Source organism: Fusarium redolens (genome assembly GCF_020744475.1).
Source record: "Fusarium redolens strain MPI-CAGE-AT-0023 chromosome Unknown BKA55scaffold_12, whole genome shotgun sequence".
Taxonomy (NCBI): Eukaryota; Fungi; Ascomycota; class Sordariomycetes; order Hypocreales; family Nectriaceae; genus Fusarium; species Fusarium redolens.
The window spans coordinates 848311-868251 of NW_025763675.1; the positions used below are offsets into that span (position 1 = coordinate 848311).

General features: G+C 49.5%; 3 protein-coding genes across 3 annotated transcripts; all 3 read right to left on the reverse strand.

Moving 5' to 3' along the window:
- Positions 1-395: 395 nt before the first annotated feature.
- BKA55DRAFT_517200 (cyclin-domain-containing protein) lies at positions 396-1907 on the reverse strand (the record flags this gene model as incomplete). Its single annotated transcript, XM_046188160.1, has 2 exons — positions 396-569; positions 630-1907. The coding sequence occupies 2 exons, from the start codon at positions 1905-1907 to the stop codon at positions 396-398; spliced, it is 1452 nt and encodes a 483-aa protein (XP_046046981.1).
- A 4537-nt stretch (positions 1908-6444) lies between these two features.
- Positions 6445-7658, reverse strand: BKA55DRAFT_97152 (nucleophile aminohydrolase). Its single transcript, XM_046201701.1, has 5 exons — positions 7394-7658; positions 7323-7337; positions 7239-7273; positions 6947-7187; positions 6445-6890 (listed from the first exon to the last, which is right to left on the reverse strand). The coding sequence occupies exons 1-5, from the start codon at positions 7507-7509 to the stop codon at positions 6572-6574; spliced, it is 726 nt and encodes a 241-aa protein (XP_046046982.1). The 5' UTR covers positions 7510-7658; the 3' UTR covers positions 6445-6571.
- Positions 7659-7746: 88 nt separating this feature from the next.
- Positions 7747-8868, reverse strand: BKA55DRAFT_574931 (ERV/ALR sulfhydryl oxidase domain-containing protein). The gene is made up of 2 exons (XM_046193336.1): positions 8445-8868; positions 7747-8388 (listed from the first exon to the last, which is right to left on the reverse strand). The coding sequence occupies exons 1-2, from the start codon at positions 8678-8680 to the stop codon at positions 8001-8003; spliced, it is 624 nt and encodes a 207-aa protein (XP_046046983.1). The 5' UTR covers positions 8681-8868; the 3' UTR covers positions 7747-8000.
- Positions 8869-19941: the final 11073 nt, after the last annotated feature.

Sequence of the window (19941 nt, forward strand, 5' to 3'; positions counted from 1 at the left end):
GCTCTTTCGATCCGTCCTTCAAACATCGAGCATGTCCAACATCGTCGTACATTACTTCTCTCTTAGAATCGGCCTTGTAAAAGCTATTCGAGGTCCTTAACATCTCCTCTCAATTTTCATAAGCTATCCACACGGGATAGAAGCAAGGGCCATAAGGCCTTTATCGAGTAGCCATAATCGGAACTTAACACCAGGGGTGAAGTTTATCAATGGCTGCTTGTCTCTCGGCAGATCGCCCTTGTATGTCTCGCATCGGTTGAAGTATTAGGTTGCCAGGGTAATCGGAGTCAGCCCCATATTCATCCATTAACGCAGACGATCAACGTTTATCCATCATAGATGTGGGTAGCTCTGTAAGGGTAACACCTTGTCTGACATTCACTTGGTGACTTCAATCACTCAGTATTTCCAGTTCCCCCCTGTTTGGCCACTACTTCTCGTGCATAAAACTCGACAAGCATAGTCGCATACGCTTCCAGATCTTCCACTGGAACGGCTAATCGAAAATCGTTGAGGAGCAGAAATTGAAGCTCGAGGTGGTTTAGTTCAACCAAAGGTAGACCACCAACCTATCGTGTCGTTAGTTTTTATCTCGTTAAGAAAGGGGTCCGCCGAGCGTAGTTACATACCTTGGCATATCTTGAATTGGTGTAGAAAACATCTGAAAAGAACTTGCTTGCACACGTCACACCAGAGATGATGAGACGGTGTATATTGAAACTATCGACAACAAAGTATGTCGCCGCTGCAATACCACTGTGTTCAGTAGGGGTAGCAGCTCCCTTATGGCTGCTTGTCCGGCTTGGTCGAGTTGAATCAGCCATTTCCTCATCGTCGTCGTCGTCTGCTAGGTCCGAGTCGCTCTCATCCACATCCATGCCTTCACCGCGCATAGGAGTGTCTTGAGGAGAAGTTGCGTTCGGCTGCTGGGATCGCGTTTGCCGTCGGTTCTCTTCATTCTTCATGACCATATCGTTAACACGTTCGGTCATACGATCGAAGTATACCAGCAGACTGAGGAAAACCTCGTAGGTAGTGGGGCAGTATTTGTGTATTCTTGAGAGGTAGCTGAGAATGGTGATAGCAGGAACATTCTTGCCGTGGAAGGCCAGAACTGAATGATTCAGTGATGAGATCGAGCTGCCACTGTTGTCACCAGACTGATTGGCCTGTTGTTGATGAGCGACATTACGCTGCATTGCATCGTGCTGCAAATCGTTGGTGGTCGTGATCTTTGTTAGTAGCGCAGCAACCATCTCGATGATATCCCCTATGGGCATACCACTAATCTCATACTTCATCTGCTGAAGAGGCGGATCATTGAGGATGCCGGTTCCGCCATTACCAGATAGCAGGTCGGCGCTGGCCAGACTCTGGATATGCGCTAGATCACGGATGTGTATGACAGTCTGCTCTGGCGGTTGCGACGATGCGCTGGAGAGAGGATAAGAAGGGTTGGGTATTTGGAAGTCGTCGGATGCAGGAGATGGTTGTTGAGCAGAAGAGTTGTGAGAAATTGGGCCGGGCTGAGAAGCGTGACCTAGGGGACCAGAGTCCCTCGCGTCAGATGCCATAGACGGACTCTTTGCATCATCGGCACAAACAGGGCCGGTGGCAGCAGCGGGCGATGAGGATGGAGGCGGGGAGGGGAAGCGTGAGGCTCCTCCAGTGGCCGACACGTGGGCGGTTTCGTGACCCGCAGGCACTGGAGTAGAAGTTGACTCTGAAGCCGATGCAGATGCAGGCTCGTGTGACCACGTCGCAGAGCTGTGGTTGCTGCTGAAGTCGGCGAGTTCTGCTGTACGCTGCGCTCGCGGGGTGGTGGAGCGTCGTGATCGGCTGCCGGATCGATACGAAGAGGAAGAGTCGTGTGAGTGGTGATGTTGAAGGGAGGGGTTGGCAATCATGGTATGAGGATATGAGGTGTCTGAGATGAAGTCGCCGATCACAGCGGCCATAACATCGCTCTCGTGCAGACTTTCGTGGGTGAGTGAAGCGAGAAAAGTTATTATTAAGAGAAACGGAGGGGTATCGTTGTTGTCGCTGGTCTCGCAGAGGAAAATAAATCGTAAACGGCGAGTAAACTGCGGGACAAAATAAAACAAACTATTAGTTGTCAATATCACATAAAACAATATCGTATATGGTCAATATCGCTTCTTAGGGATTTCGAGCTGTGGAAGAGGTTGAGGCAATGCAAAATGGAGGCGATGACGATGTCAGAAGCCAAGACAAGTTGAGGAAATCGAAAAGAATCAAGCAAATGGAGGGGACAACATGCAGTAGAGGAGGGGAGAGGATCGGGCCGGTGGAGACGCCTAAGAACCAGAACCATAACCAGTACAAGGACAAGCCCGACAGTGGATGCTGGAGGCTTTTGGAGGCTGAGTGAGCAGTCACTGGAGCTAGAATGAGGGGACTCCTGGTCAGCCTGACTGACTAGCAACTGGCGTCGTCCAGTGGGTGCCCAGGCGTTCAACAGCCTGCTAATGAGTGGTCCTCACAACGCACCAGAGCAAAGCACCCGCCCCTTGTCAGCCCTCGTGGGTGAGCCAGCGGGTACCGAGTGGTGGTCGAGGCGGCTGGTCGACCGGATGGTGGGGTGAACGCCGATTCATTCTCCCCGACAAAATCTCGGAACCAGCTCAGTGGTGCATCTCCCTGGTCTGATTGGTGCGTCCTGCTGCAACAATTCAGGGTTCTGAGTGTTTTTCGGTTCACTTTTCCCCTTTGCTTGCCATCTTTTCTTTTTCTGGATTATTCGAGGGTGTACCAGTGCAATCCACGGCTACTTTAACTGTCTCTGGAACCCATCAAGAGAATGGAATTCTTGTTGGGTGGGGGTTGAGGTGTCATTCGTCGTCGATCATATCCTGTCAAGAGGATGCGCAAAAGATATGTCCATGGCTCTTCGTCATTCGAGACAAGAAACATTATTGCGGATGTGCATGGCAAACAGCCTGATACACTAACAAGCAATTGTTTGAAATGACGAGAGCGGCGGGACGAACATTGCGTTGTCACCTGCAATGTCGTTGAAACCAGTGAAGGTTCAACAATTATGTCCCATATGTCGGCCATGGTAACTGTAGTGGCGTTTGTGAATTCGCATCCGTCTTGAAAGCACAGGCCGACGACGTCACCACCCCTGCCCCCATATTGTGCAGCCATCCGGAAGTCGAGGGTGGGTGGCTGACTCGGTCCCTGGGACTGTTCATCACCAGGCGCCCGCGTGTTTGCGACAATTTTCTTCCGTGGTCGGGTTTCACTCAGGTTTCGCAGTGAATTTGACGCTCATGTATTGAAGGGTGACGATGTGTGGTACACAAGGAAAGAAGAAATAGTAAGGCAAACATGAAACTGGGCACATGAAACACATGGAAATGAAGCAAACATATGGCGCACTTACCGAAGGCTATGCAGATAAAAGCAGATTTCGTTTGAACCAGGTAAAGCCAGTCGCAAGTGTATATGGGTGTAACGATGTAAAAGGAGCTACCGTGCGAATTGCATCAGGGTGAAGATAGTTCAAAGAGCCTCTTTGGATTTGGAGTAGGTTGAGGTTAAGTTAAGTTAAAGGTGACAAGTACCAAAGGATAGAAAGCGATTGGTTGTCTTAGGTAATGTTGAAACGTGATTCCAAGACTGGATCGTCTTCCGGAGAAGGCGACGGACACGGCGAGGAGCGGCCACCGGAGCGGAGCGCGTTAGCTGAGGATAAGTCCAGAGATTCGGTCGATCAACACTTCCTAAAAGAAATGATTCGAGATCGGCTGCCGCTTGAAGGTATCAAGTCCGAACGTGCAAGCGCGTCTTCTATTCGAATGTCGAATACTGGAAGTAGTTCAGGTTCACCACATTGGGTTTTGTTATGATAACCCGGCCGATAAAGAGATACCGCTAGGAAATAGCGGGCAATAAAAGGCTGTAAGCTGCGAGTCAAGCAAAAGACACACGCAAGCGAGCACTGAAGTTTCGACAAACACAGCTATAAAATCTTGGTTCAAGCCCCGTTCACTGCAGGGGGAAGAACGGCAGCGAATCGAATGACACGGCTTTGGGGGATGTTTTGGCTCGGTCGACCAAAATAGCTTGGCCTGGAGGCTTTGGTACTCTTATGGTCCGTTCGCTGGGGCTGGTCTGGATCTGAATCTAGCGTAGGGGTCTCACGGGACAGGCGAGTGGCCTGTCGATAGTGGCTCGAGCTCGCTATATAGTGGAGTTGAGATGGAGATGAGTTGATCAACAACTCGATATGTGTGATATTCACGATTTGAGGTACGTAAGGCTTAGTGAACTGCTGTATGTAAAAAAGAAGGAAAAGAAAAAGCGACAATAACGTGGGGACGGCGATATGCGTAGTCGGTGGAGAAGGGGAAAGGAGAGAAGTTATTTTTAATATCTCTTGGCGAGCAGTGAAACGGTTGGATTGTTGAGTCGACCCTGAATCAGGGAAAGAATCAATCAAGCGTTTCCTTCCTCCTTGACTAAGGTACTTCGCTTGCTTTATCTGTCCTACGAGGGAAGGAGTCTTCCTGCTTACTTCGGTTGTTATAACCGTACCTTCCTAAACAAATACTAGTGATTGTAGATCAGGGGTTTTGACAACAGCATGACAAGCTTCATCAAGATTGAGATATGTACAAAAGAATGACATTGTCCTCTGTATTTCATCCTTTCTCTTTTCTATGCAAGCTTCAAGAACTGTCATTGTATCTTGTCAGTTTGAAGTGCTCCTCCACATTTCCAGAAACAGCCCAGAGCCAAGGATTGATGCACGTGGGTATGATCACTCTCCTCTTTGAGCAATGATAAGTGATGTGATATTTCAACAAGAGCCAAACTCTTCGAAAAGCGGGTTCTACAACTCAACTCCGGAAATATGAAAACCAGTCCTCAGGGAGCAAGAAAACTTCTAAACGGGAATCAAGGTGACAAGAAAGACCAGCCTAAAGGCTCACTAATTTACACTATATTTGCCTAAATTTATATAAAATTTACCTAAGTCTTTTTGTCACTTAGGATAGAAGTCAGAAGTTTTCTTGCCTCCCCCAGCCAGTGTGGTTGCGTAGAGTTGGCATACATAAAGGCTTAAACTCGGTAACTTAAAAGCCAATCCATAGTGAGATCTTCAGTTCTTTGACAGGTTATTGGCAGTGCTAACTCAGATTATCAAGCCTATGATGAGAAGGGGAATAGTCATGTTTCTTTTTCTACAGTAGATGTCCTGCTCAGTATGTGATGAAGACTATCTACCTAGGTATCAGTAAATGTTGAGCATCCAAGTCAGCATTTCAACCTGTTTGATACCACAGCCATCAGCTTGATACAACCTCCAACTCGGCGTTCGGTAAGTTGTCGACCGAAGGTACGTAGTTTTGAGTTGATAAGCTCTCTCAAACTGAGTGGACAACCAAGATGCTGAATACCGGTTATCTGCAGGTTGACCGTTTCAACTATACAAGCCCGTCATCAACACGAGAACTCAACCACCATCATGCAGCTGTCCTCTGCCATCCTTGACCATTCACGAAAACAAAACTTGATATAGGGTCTCCGGCGTCTTTTTCCGTTGGCAAGGGTCCACACCGGATATATGCAAAGGGCCACCGACATCGGGTGCAACCTCTTTGGGGCTGCAGTCTCACGATTGAGTCTTATGCAGGAGAGTGAATTTACAATCCCTGATCCCTTGAAAATACTCCTTACAGTAGCGATCTTTCTCTATTCTTCATGTGTGTACACGTGCCCTATCTTCATCAATCAACGTCTCTGCCAATTATCGATGGCTGATGTAAATCACAAGAATACTACAAAGTTCACCGCTCAAATATACAATCAGATTCAAGGCAGAGTCAGTAGAGTAAAGCACGGGCATTCTTATGCAATCGCATTGAACCAAAGAGCATTTGCCGTTCAAGCACATGGCAAGTGTTCAGCCGAAATATCGACTCCCGCATCACCAGGTACTTACCACGCAAGTCAAGTCTCGTGAGTCCCCCATTTGTCGCCCTGAGTCCACTCTGCTGCAAGCCTTGATACACCAACTTGATTATCACTGGAAGCCTCATTCTGGAAAAGCGGTGAACAATCTAGATAGCCGCCGCCACTTATCTTTGTACGCCTTGCTTTGGAAAGCGATTCATTTGGGTTGTTTCGAATTGATTTCGCCGTCATGTAGGCTCGTATTCGAGTGGCTTAAACCAAACAATATTACCCCACGTTATCAACCTAATCACGGCTTCACATGTTGCGGGGATTGGACTTGGATCGCGGCCCGATGCATATCCCGTTCCGCTCCCATATTGGGTTCCTGATTTGTTTCCCAATGAGGTCGGTAGATGTATTGGTTTTCTTGTTCCCATTATCTAGTGTACAGCGCTTCCAGCATCTATCGTTGGCTGTTCTCTTGACCATATGCTCTTCATTCTTCACCTCAACATCAATCAGGGGTGCCCATGGAAAGCCTCTCCCTCGTTCGCACACCCTTTGTCATGACGGGTTTCATAGTAGCACTGCTCATGCTAAGTCGTTTCTCCTTTCCTCAATTTGTCCTGTTCAAGAAGGACCATTACTCGTGCCGCACGGCGTAGTCGGTATCAGGGAGATACAAATGTCGGTCCGCACCGTCCTTGGTGAGGACGACCATACGAATGACACCACCAGAGCTACCGTCCCACTTGATGGCCTCCCTCAATGCTCCCTTGACGAAGTTGACTGCATCATCCTTCTCCATGCCTTCTCGCCAGTTGGCATCACAGTAACCGTAGATGTAAGTCGATCCTGAACCGCCGATGGCATAGGATTGCTTGTGAAGGGAACCGCCGAGGGGAATAGAATAAACTTGGCCACCGAATCGCTCATCCCAACCAGCAATGATGAGACCAGCCCTGTAGATGATCATTAGTATCCTGTTCAATTTGGAAATGGGGTTGTCTGAACGTACGACAGGCGGTCCTTGTTGGCGTAGCAGATCTCCTGGAAGATTGATGCAGCGGTCTGTGTCATGGGGGGCTTGCCATTGGTCATGGCAAAGAGTCCAAGCTGGTATTGAACAATGTCGGCAACAGCCTGTGTGTCGGCAGCTGAGCCAGATCGGCAGCACCAGATAGTGTCGTGTACTCTCGTCAACTTGTCTGTCACTCGGTTTGCGATGTAGGCACCGGTCGTTGTTCGTGAATCCGCACCTAAAAATAATAATTAATAAATACGTGTTCGCCAGAGCATGAGATACATACCAAGAATGACACCGTCCTTGAAAGTAACCGCCATACTAGTAATATATTAGGCAATGTTGTTTGCATCAATAAGGAAGCACATACATCGAGGTTCCCAGGCTTTGAACAGGTTAGCAAACTGTGCTTGATGACAAGAGATATGATTCAATACTCACTTGACCTCTCCCTTCTTCAGGCGATCCATATCAACATGGATACCATCTGGTGATATCTGTAAGCTTCCATATCGACAAGGCCAAGCTATGACGAAAGAGTTCCAACGCACCTTCATTCAATACTCCAGCGTTACCAAACTCCATGATGGCGATTTAGTGGTGTTTCCTTGAGTTTGCAAAAGTATGGGTAATCGATCGTTTCGGAGTCGTGCTTCGTAATGTTTCGTGGTCGTTGCTTGCTGCTCGGGGAAGGCTGGAGCTCAAGTGAAGCTCAAGGCAGCTCTGAACGCGCAGCCGCACCAACAGCCAGCTACTGTGTCAGGTGATGTGGCACGTGACATATCCAAACTCATATCGCATGAAGATGAGGTTGATTGTAACAGCGCTCCTAATTTGATACCGATATTGCTATGATATAATGAAATTCATGAGTGTTTTATATGTGTTTATTTGTCTTTTTCTTCGTTTATGGTAGTTACGCGTGCAGGAGTTTGGAGGAATTGTAGTATATCAAGCATGAGCAAGCTGGTCCAGCCAAAGCCAGCACATGCGTGGTCCTCCTACTGAATTACTTGTACATTAATATGGATATTTATGGCCCTGCTCTTCAATGCTTATGCAACTGCTGATCCGGTCCCTCGGCCTGAGCAACCGCTGTGGTTTCTGCACCACCCTCCTTCTTGTCCTTATCACCACAGCCACAATCGTAGAAGTCGCCAATATTTTCGCAGTCAAAGAGAGGCTTGTGTACCCTCTCATTGACAATGTTATGGGCGAAGCACAGCCATCCAGCCGCTGCGTTGCGGCTGCTGGTCTGTGGCGGATACTGGGCGAGAAGCTTTTGGAAATGCGCCGCACACTGGCCGCAAGGGTAGAGTCGGGCGAATAGGTGCATGAAAGTCTCGAGAGCCATGCGATCCTCCTTGGTCGGCTTATCGGGGAATCGTGCCATCATCGTATGAAGGAATTTCCACGTCGCGTGGCCAAGTTCAGCCCTGTGAAGCAGTGTTAGTGGTGCGTTTGCTCGTGAAAGGAAAGTCGATCAACATACTTCAACGTCGCGTTCTCGAGCTTAGGCGCAATAGAGTGGCCATCGAGAAGACCAGCAGGCAGAGCGCCGAGGTCAGCAGCGAACTCAGATCGAGGGGCTTCTTTCAGGGGCAGTTCAACGTCATTTTGGTATTTAGGAAGAATACTGCGCGAGGGTCCGGAGAAGAAATAGGATAAGGTAAAGAAGGCTCCAAGGACCAGAATAAAGGTCAGTGTTAAATGCTGTCGACGAGCCATGATTAAGTGTTGAAGTTTAAAAAGAGTGAGATAGAGGTTAATCCTCCAGAGGCTTGAGTTGATGGCTCATGATAGTAGATGAATTCCAGCAGGGGGGTCTAATTGCACAAATGAGACGCCAGATAACCCCAAAATAAAGTGGCATGAGTGGCTGGTGGGGCCGGCCGTCGCCGGGACGGACGCCCGTTGAGATCGGTGGATGCCCGGGAGCAAACGACCACGAGTATTGACGTTCAACTACATATGTGAACTTGCATCACGGTTAAATCACAAGAGTATGTTGTTGCATGCTTGTTATGGGCGTGAAATGAAAACTAGTGGCTCAGATTTATGGTTGCCTTTCTCTCTGTGTCCTATCTGCGTGTCATGCAAATCCAATATTTCATGAAGGAATATGAGCACATAAAACCCATAAGATCAACACAACGCTCTCATATACATGTCTCCTATACGAACGATCATATAAAGCCTATGCTGCCATAAAATATCCGCCGGTAGACATGTTTATACTCTCTAGCGCCGCCTGTTGAACGGTTGAATTCACTCTCATTTCAACTACCCTATACGTATAATAGAATCTGGGTTAACAAACCTCCCGGTTTGACTACTCTCTGTTGACGTTAGATACCAGCCAACATTCTTCATCGCATAGCAATATTGGCACATCCTAGTCCTCTGAAGTGTATGGCAAATATACGCATACAGCCCTATTTTGGTAATTCTATGTTTGTGCATCTTTCGGGCGCATGAAGTGTGCGATATAGGTGAAACATTTCACTCTCAACACAATAACTAACTTATCATTTCAAATATCATAGCCAGATGGGTACAGGGAGAAAGGAACAGCATTGCCCCAGTATCGACGAACACGGAAACATATGTGAAAACCACAACTTGCAGAAAGCAAGAGCAACATGTCCAGCTCAAGGACGTCCGACGTACAGGATTAGGGAACAACTTTGGTATCACAATAGAGAAAGAGCATATTCAAGCTGACTAGTCACATTGCTAACAATAGTCGGACAGTGATAGCTTGGTTTTGTCGGTTAGTTGAAACACATGGATGAATCCTTTATCTATGCCGTTAGACCTTTCTAACATCAAACCCGTGCACACCAACTTGGGAGAACATAGACACAGAAATTGACCAATCGCTAGATGACTGAATCAAGGAAAGTAGAGAAAGGAACTTGACTGAAAAGACAGACAAGCATTGCCATCGTCATCTACTCGTGAGCCAACAGCCTGCCACGCGAAATGATTGATGAGACGAGAGACAGGCCTATGAATAGCACAATTAGAGTCATTACTATCCCCATCGAGGTTGAAAATAGATGGAAACCAAGATCTAAGTCACATTCCAAAGTTGCCTCGTGGCTTGTTTTGCTTTCGATCACTACATCAAATACGCATAGCCCTGCTTGTGAATGGGACAGACCGACAGAGATACTCGAAATGGGTCTGGTGGCTCAATCAACACACCATTCCAGCCCAGATGGAGAACAAAGGATAGACTTATGCATGTCTTAGTTCGCGGGTTATTGGATGTCTCTAGCAGATCGAAGGGTCCGCCAATATAAAAGCCACTCGCATACTTAACCCGATTAACCCGAGACCATCACGACGAGGACAGTAATCGGTATGCAGCAAGTATCAGCCATCTCTATGAATGCACACAGGACCTGCTGGAGGAGATACTCATAAGAATGTCTCGCGGCTTACAAAAAACGAGACAAGTTAAAGCCGGAGGAAGAGGCTAGACCTTAACCCTCGTGATTGGATGTGATCAGCCTTGCAGACCACTCACCAAGACGAATGTCAAACAAAGAGCCACAACAGAGAGTATAAAGACGAATTCTAATATGATGACATCGGAAATCCCAGCTTGCTCTTGGTATGTATATGTCCGCCGTAAAGTGACATTCAGCATCATCCTTGACGTATTAGTATGGATCACGTTCATGTCACAAGCTGAAGAAACCAGGATAGACCGAGGAGCTGAAGCTCTCCGCCTTGATGGAATTGAAAGGAAACAACCGAGTCCGGGAACTCGACTCAGCTGTTTCAAGAACTGATAGTTCACCGAACCGAGCGAGGCGAGCCGCGGGCGGCCTCGTCTCAGGAGACACTGGTATCGTTAGTCTTTGCTTAAGGACGGACGGTAGAGCCGGATGGATCTTTGCTGGGAAATGCAAATTACGCTACCGAGTCGGCTGTCTTTCAAATGTTTCTCGAAGGGACACTCGTTTCGTTTCAGGCAGAGTCAGCTACTGACATGGGCTATAAACATCAGGTCAGGCAGGGAGACGTCCGCCAATACCAACAAGACAACGCTTGCTTGGACCCGTATTCAAGAGCGGTAGGGCGAAAGCGACCTGGACGGTGGTGGTGATGGTGGAGGCATGTAGGTGAAAGCCGCTTACATGGGCGATCTGATAGGAGAAATTGTAATGAGACGATGCAGTTTCCACAACCTGGGAATCAACTGAATCAGTTTTGGTCATCCGGGTTCGTAAGGAGATGGATAGAGATTAGATGAGCACATAGAGTCTCTTGGCAACGAAACCATCACGATGAACCAAGCCAAACCTTGCCTAAGCTGGCCAAGAAGAAGCGGTAGAAACAAAACGGAGCGGATACTCGGGAGGAAGAATCGAATCACTGAAGTTGAGATCGCGTCAAATAACGCGACCACCAATATGGCAGCGGTTCATTTGAGATGCAGGGGGAGGGCCTGTTAAATTGCGGCCAGATTAGGCCACGGATATCCCAATCTGGTGAGACCCTGGACCACTATTTCGTATTTTCTGGAGCTGGAAATAGACCATGATCGGCCTCTGCTTTGATGAAGCCAGACGAAACTAACGATACTGGCTGCTTCGGGTGAGTGCTAGGAGAATTTCAGTCAGTCTATCGACTCTATCCGCAGACGGTGGACAGAGTTGAACAGATTGTTATGCAAGTGGCTGAGCATTTCACAACAGGGCGGAAAGAAGGTTCACGGAACCAATCTCCGTTTATCATGCAATAGCAGAATACGGATATGGACAGCACAGATGCAACTCTAGATAACTTTGTTGGCGCCTATTCTATGTATAGGTAGGTATAGAGCACCACGCGCCAACGGTTTGTGGAGGTAGAGCAAGACCAACAGCCGAGAAGTAGGCCGACTGTCGACATGGGATGAAGTGGGAAATACGACGGTAACATTGAAAGACAGGAGGAAGATAGATTAGAGTCAAAATGGCCTCTAAGTTAAATTGAAGATGGCGATCTTATGCATATATGTCAGTTGTTAACGGGGTGGATAACCAGGACGCTTAGGCGAGGGAGGTTCCAAGGTGATAAAGAGGATGATGATTACCTCTTTTAAAGACGAATGTCAATATCCTTAGCCAAGCTTATCCAGGATTACAATAAGCATCAAGGAAGGATCTCGGAGTCATCTGTAGATCATCGAAGGAGCCCGTGACCAAGGATCATTTGAAGTTGACAGCCCGAGATGAGAATGGAGTTTAACAGACCAGGCCAACCCTAAATTGAACTGATCTCTGCATATCACAACCACAACACGAGAAAACCATGTGTGAAAGCACACTAATAATCAGTTCAGTAGAGCTTTGCGTATGAGACATTTAATACCAAGAATTATTAGTAAACCGACGCGCAATCTCGGGCACTTGACCAACCAACCGAACCACAGCATTTTTCTATCGGTAGATTCACTGCATTTTCCAGGGCCCACGTGGAGTTAGGGAATTCGCTGCTGCACAGAATAACACGCTGCGAACCAACCAGCACAAGCCCATCGGCATCATCAACTCAATCGAGGTGATGGCGGATGTTGTCTGACCCTTACTCATAGGGCCCTGGTCAAGCCACAGTCACAATCTATTGTCAAGTTATTTCGCTTGGACACGGAGAATCTCGAGTCAAAGACACGGCTTGCAAGACCGGTTCATTGTGTCCGATATATTATCATCATTCATCCGGACCAAGTCAAACTAAATACCTTCTTTTTCGTATGAATTCGCTCATGTTGATACAAGGGAGAGTCTGAGCACAGAGTGAAGGAGTCATGCCAGGCCTGCCTGCCAGGTACCGACAATAAGTCTCTAGTCTCGCATGCCACGGAACGGTAGGGAACAGGGTCGTGATAATTAAAGGCTTAAGCCCCCAGGTCCAAGTGGCGCTGCCGAGACGAAGCTAGCCGTTGCTAAGACTTTGCTCGAGCGGGTCTTCCTGTCTGATCTCCAAGTGCAATTGGGCTTTCCCCTGTCGTCAAAAATCAAGTCGGCTCCATCACAAGTTGGTTCCTGGATCGCGGCGCTATCCATGCCACGGGGTGGCCCTCTTTTGGGCCCTGGCTATCAGTAGGGGAACAAGGAGCCTACCAAGGTGTTGCTGGCCGGGAGGCTGCTGATTGTGGTTAGCAGTCGATACACGATCAACCATTGATCGGTACCTTGTTTTTGATGATAGACACACATGCTGAGGGAGTATCCTAGGGAACACAAGCTTGTATCGTCTCATGCTTCCACTTGCGTGTGAAACCGCTCTGTGTGGTTTGCATCACCTCTTCCACGCGCTGTCGTTCATGATCCAGAGTTTTTCGTTGGTTAACAGAAGCCACGGTTAAATATTGTTCAACACCAGCCACGAATAAGACTCATGAATCAAGTTGGACAAGAATGTCCCTGTTCGTGATTAAGCAGTTATGAACTGCCGATGATAACGACAAGGCGTGTCGGTCAAGTCATAAGCGAGATCATCTTGAATGCATTGAATCTATCACTACCGTCACATCGCCCCTTTGAAGATTTTCGGCACGAGGGCCCCATGTGGATTGCGGAATTGAGTTGTGAATTGCGATTTGACTTTGCACACGGGGAAGCTTTCCTGTCAGATTTTCTGTCCAACTCGGAACGTCTCCCGTGTGAAAGAAAGGGAGAAGCAAAAAGACTGGAGTTGTAAAACGTGCACACGCAAGCTTTCGTAATGTTCGTAATGCAGATATGAATACGATGAGCATATTGTACGTGTCAGCTTCTGGGCTTGTCGAAATTTGTACGAAGCTAGGCCACAATAGTCTGCAAAATCAGAATTTGTCCAATGAGAATACTCAATATTTATGCTCCCCCTTGCAGCCCAGGGCTCCATCAAGCTTTACACTTGTCTGCCCCTGAACTCACACACTCTACATAGCTTGCACAACTCATCATCCCCATCACTGCATAATGATTGACATTCCACAAGCTTTGAACTGGCTGGCTCCCCGGCAGATGAGAGACAGAGCCAGTGTTTGGGACTCAACGCTACGACATGGTCCGTCGATTTCCACCAACGACGCCGCTGTAGCATGGCCTGCGCTGGGCAAATCATGTCACTGAGTGTTTACTTGCTGCTTCACCATGACTCTCCAGCATACCGGTTCTCCAACGTGCAACAGATGGGGCCGCATTACTGAGGAGAGGAGCACCAATTCGCACTCTATACCACGTCTCGTTATTGCTGACAGCAGCAGCCAGAATGAATTCAGTCAACTGTGCCGTGCCCAGGCATTGATACCATTCTCTCTACGATGGTGTGCCGCTGTAACAAAGCAATCTCAGCCACACCCTGGCTCTTCGTTCACGGACTCAGAACCCCTACAGGTACGGGATGCACACACACCAAGCCCCGTTCCGTTAGGTGCGCAATTTCAGGTTGGCGGTTGTGCTGGCTTTATGTGCCGCTAGACAACCCGCTGTCGCAAATAGCGCGGCTCGTTGTGCAGTGGCTGTCCGAGGCTTGAAGGGGTTCGGGCAGTCTTTGGCGCCTCTGACCGATGCCATCAGGAACTTTCAACGGGTGCGATCAACGGTAGCTCCCGAGAGATTCCAACGATAGCAGACGGAGGCTCTGAAGCATTCCCAGAGGTGACGCTGCATTTTCTTAACTCAGCCATTCTGCGTCTTGCTGGTAAGGAAATACTGTCGAACCAACTGTCGGATACATTGCGTGTCCAGCAGATTGGCGGTTGATTTCTTGTACCAATTCCTCAGCCCTTGAGTACCCGCTCAATGTCAAGGGGGTTGGTGTGGATGGTATCCGTATCCTCTCCTTTGTTCGTCTCTCCAAGTCCAGGTCTAGGTCCACCTGAAATGGCAGTACGGAGCACGAAGCCGTGCTGGTCGCCCTGGCTTTGGTTCAGGTTCATTCTCAACGCTCAGTCAATGATCCCGGTGCTAAAAAAAAAAGACTGGTAGTGGAGGTTTTAGGTGTTGCACGAATGGATGAGTGCCCGCTCACTATCCATGTTGAGTTAGGTGCATCTCAGTTCCAGTTCAGTTCAGGGCATCTGCACTCAGTCGCTCACTGATTCTCTCTCATCCACATGGACCCATGCTCGGTGCTTGGTGTTGATGTTGGTGGTTCTGGGTCACACCCCCCTTGATCCTCGTCCCCTTGTCCCTGTCGTGTTTCTATGCCCTTCCCATCTCCCCATTCGCCTTCATTCCTTCCTTCCTTCCATTGCCTGCTTGGTTGCTTGCTTGCTCACTCGTTGGCCCTGTCGCTGTCCCTTCTTTTCTCCAGCCTTTTCTTACATCTAGTACTTACATACCTTCACTCTCCTTCCCCTTCCCTCGTTTTCTCTCCACACCGACCTCACCTCCAATCGACAAGCATCAAAGGCGTCGTCGACCGTCACTTTCGATTCTCGACAGCGCTTCTGCGTCTGCAAGCCGATCCCTCGCGAGTCCCGTTTACGACTTGACTTCCTCACACTCCTTTCAGTCATTCGGAACGGAGTCTGGCTGTCTGTAGGACCTCTGGAGGTTCTAGCGATCTAATCAGCAAATGTCGACGTAACGATTGATTTAATAATATCCCTCGCCAAACCGACAATCTGCCAAGACTACGATACCTGAAAGAAGCACCCCGTAACGGATCCTAATCTGAACGACACGCGTCTGTTTTGAATCACATTTGACGATATTTCGTCAGTCACTCTTTTGAATTGATTTTGCAATCGCATATACATACGCTCTACGCAAACTATATGTGAGTTGGGTTTTCATTACGTGCGGTGTGGCTGTGGTGTTACGGGGTTTCGACATATATGTGAAGGAATGCTTGGATGAGGAAGAAGTTCGATGATGGATTACACTACACAACTGATTATGGCACGGAACAACGACTAATAGGACTAAGCAGATTACACTCGTTGACCTAATAGTCAAGTACATTCGCTGAAACTTATTCCTGACAGTGAGTTTGGCGATACAGAAACCGATGGCTTCACTCTGACAATAGGTTCAGCATACTCATCACTCACCAAATCCGATTCTCAACACTGTAAATACTCTGTCTCAATCACCGAACAATATCAACAATGCACGCAAAGAACTTCATTGTTGCCCTGGCTTTGGCCTCTTCATCTGTCGTCGAAGCAAACCGACCTCGCATGTACATCCCCCGACAAGTCAAGCGAGAAGTCGAGAACAATGCCCCGGTCGTCCCAGAGAACCAAGCAGCTCCTGCGATAGAGAGGCGGGAGCCTGCTGATTCATTCATCAAGAGCCTCATCGACAAGAACAGCCGAAAACAAGCAAGCCAGGAGGATGGCGTTAACTTCGATCCAACACTACCTCTAGGCTTTAAGAAATCTGGACCTAGTGCCAGCGCCCCTGCTCTCATCATTCAGCCAACAACCAGCGAGGCCCTCCCCGAGACCACCGAACTTGTTGTTTCTACCGACGCTCCCACAGAAGCTGATACTGGCATTCTCCTAGCCCCCAGTGGTATCGTCACATCGAAGACGGCAGCTCAGCCCGCTGAACCCGTTAAGACAACAGCAGCTGCAGTCAAGGAGCCTTCGACCGAGGCACCCAAGAAGGAGGAGACGAAGCCTGCTGCTACTTCCGATGTGGATGCCAAACCTGCCACCACCGAGAAGCCTAAGGAGGAGACTAAACCCGCAGCTACCACAGCACCTGCTGCCAACGATCCCTCATCCGTCAAGACTCCTGAAAAGAAGCCAGTCGTCGAGACAAAGACCGAGGCGCCTGTCCCCATCGAGACCGTGACCGAGCCCGCTGTCGTTGAAACCAAGACCGAGAAGCCAGTCGAGTCCAAGACTGAGAAGCCCAGTGCTACCAAGGGCCTTCTCGATCCTGTCGAGAGCATTTTGACATCCGTGCTCCCCGTCGCTTCCGACCCTAAGAAGGAGACCAAGCCTGCCCCTGTTGAGACTAAGACCGAGGAGCCAGCAGTTGAGACCACTGAGAAGCCCAAGACCGAGCCTGAAGAGACTAAGCCCGCTGCAGTTCCAACCACTAAGGAAGGACTGTTGGACCCTGTTGAGAGCATTGTTTCTTCCGTTGTTGCTGATCCTGCCGACTCCAAGACCACGGAGCCTAAGCCAGTCAACACCGAGACCAACAAGGCTGAGCCAGCCAAGACCGACATCAAGAAGGAGACACAGCCAGCTCCCGTTGAGACCGAGACCGCTAAGCCCGCTGAGCCCGAGACCACAAGCCCATCTGTTGAGAAGCCTGCTCCTACTACCAAGGGACTGCTCGATCCCGTTGAGACTCTCTTGTCTTCAGTTCTTGCTGATCCCGCCGACAACAAGACCAAGGACCCTACCCCTGACCAAACTGAGTCTATCTCCCAACCTGAGGAGACCGGAACACCCACCAAGGAACCTCAGCGTGAGAATTCCAAGCCTCAAACTGATGGTCAGACTCTCCCAACCTTCAGCCCTCCCGCTGACGAGACCACTGCTGCCCCCAATGCTGGTGAGACTTCCAAGGACGGTATCCTGGATCCCGTTGAGACCCTTCTCAGCTCCGTCTTGCCCAACCAACCTGATGTCAAGACCACATCTCCTGAAGAATCTTCAGCTCCTGTGGATAGCCAGCCTACCTCTGCTGCCCCCAATGGTTCTGAGCAGACCGTTTCCGCTGCTCCTTCAACCGAGCCTGAGACTACTGGTCCTCCTGAGCTCATCCCTACCAGCATTCTGCCCGATCCTACGGATGTCCTTCCTGTTCCTACTGATGTCACCTCTGCTGTTCCTGAGCCCTCAAGCCCGGTCACTGTTTCTCCTGTGATTCCTACAACTGTTTCCCCCCCTGAACAATCGGAAAGCGGCTCCCCGGATCTTACTTCATTCGTCGACCCCAACACCAAGTTCCCCCAAACCGGCAGTGTTGGACCTACTGATGCTCCTAACACAACTGTTCCTGAAGTGACATCTGGTATTGATGTTAAGCCCGAGCCTACAAGTGAGCCTGTCAACGGAACTGAGACTATTCCTAATGTTACGGGCGAGCCTCAGACCACCGGTGCCCCCGAGCCTACCGATGTCAACACTGAGGAGCCAACAAACATCACCCAGACTGCCGTCCCTACGGGAGATTCTACCAATGAGCCCTCAGGAAACACCACAGCACCTGCTACTGAGCCCGCCACTGAACCTGCCACTGAACCTGCCACTGAACCTGCCACTGAACCTGCCACTGAGCCCGCTACCGAGCCTGCCACCAAGCCTGTTGACACAGCTTCCGGCTCTGTTCCTACTGGCAGCCCTGCCACCGAGACAGATGCAGAGACCAACGGCACTGCCACCGCTGAGCCTACTAAGCCTGCTACTGGCGTTGAGACTCAAAGCGCTCCTGCGTCCGAAGGCGAGCAGACCTCAGCTGTTGCCCCAACAAATGAGCAGCCCTCAGTTGCGCCCACTTCGCAGCCTCCTGTTGAAACCGAGACCAAGCCCGAGCCCGCCCCTACTACTCTGGTCCCCACAGCTGCTGTTCCTGTTACCAGCATTCGACCTACTGCCACCCTCACCAACACCAACAACTGGCTGCCCACCACCATTGTCTTTGAGCCTACGTCTATCCCCGCTGCGCCCTCGCAGCCAACTGAGACCTCAACCTCCACGGGACTTCCTGCTAACATTCCTCGTGTCATCCTTCCTAACGACCCCAACAAGCCTATCCCTGAGGGCTCTGTTCCTATCCAACTGGGTTTCTTGTTCCCCTTCAACTACAAGTTCCTGGCTCGCAACACGGTCGCAGCTGCTCAGCTTTTCAAGTACCTCCCCAAAGGTCTTGCTGATGCTGGTGGCTTCTCCAAGGACCGCATTCTTGTTAGCAAGATTGTTCCTCTTGACACACAGTCCCAGTGGGGATACATCACTGCTCTGGCCAAGATCCATTATCCCGAGAACATGATCGACAGCCTTCAGGCTGATCTCATTACCCCCAACTCCCCATTGTACAACAATGATCTTGAGATCGTTCGTAACCTGACCTCTGTCATCAACACCAAGATCGACATCTTTGGTGACTCGGATACCGGCAGCAACACCGACAACGGTAACTCGGATGACGGTAACAGCGGCAACCGCGATGTCTTTGGAAACAGTGGTGAGGGCGACAAGTCCGCTAAGCAGAAGGCCACTACTGCTGGTATTGCTGTCGGTGCCGTTGGCCTCAGTGTCATGTACGGTGCTGCTATGTTCTTGGTCGCCCGACGATACAAGCGCAAGAAGCAGCTGGGCCACCGCCGTGCTAGTTCCATTGGCAGCAGCCAGCGTTCTTCAGAGATGCAGTACACCGGTAACGGCAGCCCTGCTCTCATGGGAGGTGCTTTAATGAGCCGTGACTTCTCAGCATATGGCGGAACACATGCTGAGCAAGGCCCAGTCCGTCCTGGCGGTCGTGACAGCCATGGCAGTGGACGCAGTGGTATGGGCAACTCTGCACGAACAGCGTACATCTCTGCCCCTGTTGCTGCTGAGAACTCTCTCGGATGGAACTGATCAAAATCATACACCGACGGCTGATCTTCCTAAAACTATACCAAAAAAAATCTATACCTTTTCACTAGTGCACCATTTTTCTTTTTTAACACTTCGATACCCTTCAGGTGGATTGTGATGACTACTCCTACCACTACGACGCGGTGATCAGCTAGTCACTACGAAAATCGCTCGCGATGAGCACCCCAACCTCGAAATGTTTCCCTTCACCATGCTCTTTCTTCATCATGTTGAGACGACGATGCGGCATGTGCCTTGCTCTTCATTATAGACTTACAGGTCGGCTGCCCCGGCCCTGCATCACTTTCCCCTCACGCCTAACGCCTACAAAGGGGTAGAGCCCCCACGTCCCTTTTACTTATTCGTTCGGCTCCATCCTGGCGACCTGGCCAACCTTTTTTAATGCTTTTGACCTTTCTTTTCTCTTGTCATTGTTTATTGTATCTTG

Bases quoted from the DNA above. Each gene is read 5' to 3' on its own strand.
- BKA55DRAFT_97152 (XM_046201701.1), bottom strand. From the start codon at position 7,509: ATGAAGGTGCGTTGGAACTCTTTCGTCATAGCTTGGCCTTGTCGATAT. The intron at 7,188-7,238 runs GTATGTATCTCA...TATTATTTTTAG, and splicing joins CAAGGACGGTGTCATTCTTG to GTGCGGATTCACGAACAACG. The intron at 6,891-6,946 runs GTACGTTCAGAC...GATCATCTACAG, and splicing joins GCCAACAAGGACCGCCTGTC to GGCTGGTCTCATCATTGCTG.
- BKA55DRAFT_574931 (XM_046193336.1), bottom strand. From the start codon at position 8,680: ATGGCTCGTCGACAGCATTTAACACTGACCTTTATTCTGGTCCTTGGA. The intron at 8,389-8,444 runs GTATGTTGATCG...ACTGCTTCACAG, and splicing joins CTCGAGAACGCGACGTTGAA to GGCTGAACTTGGCCACGCGA.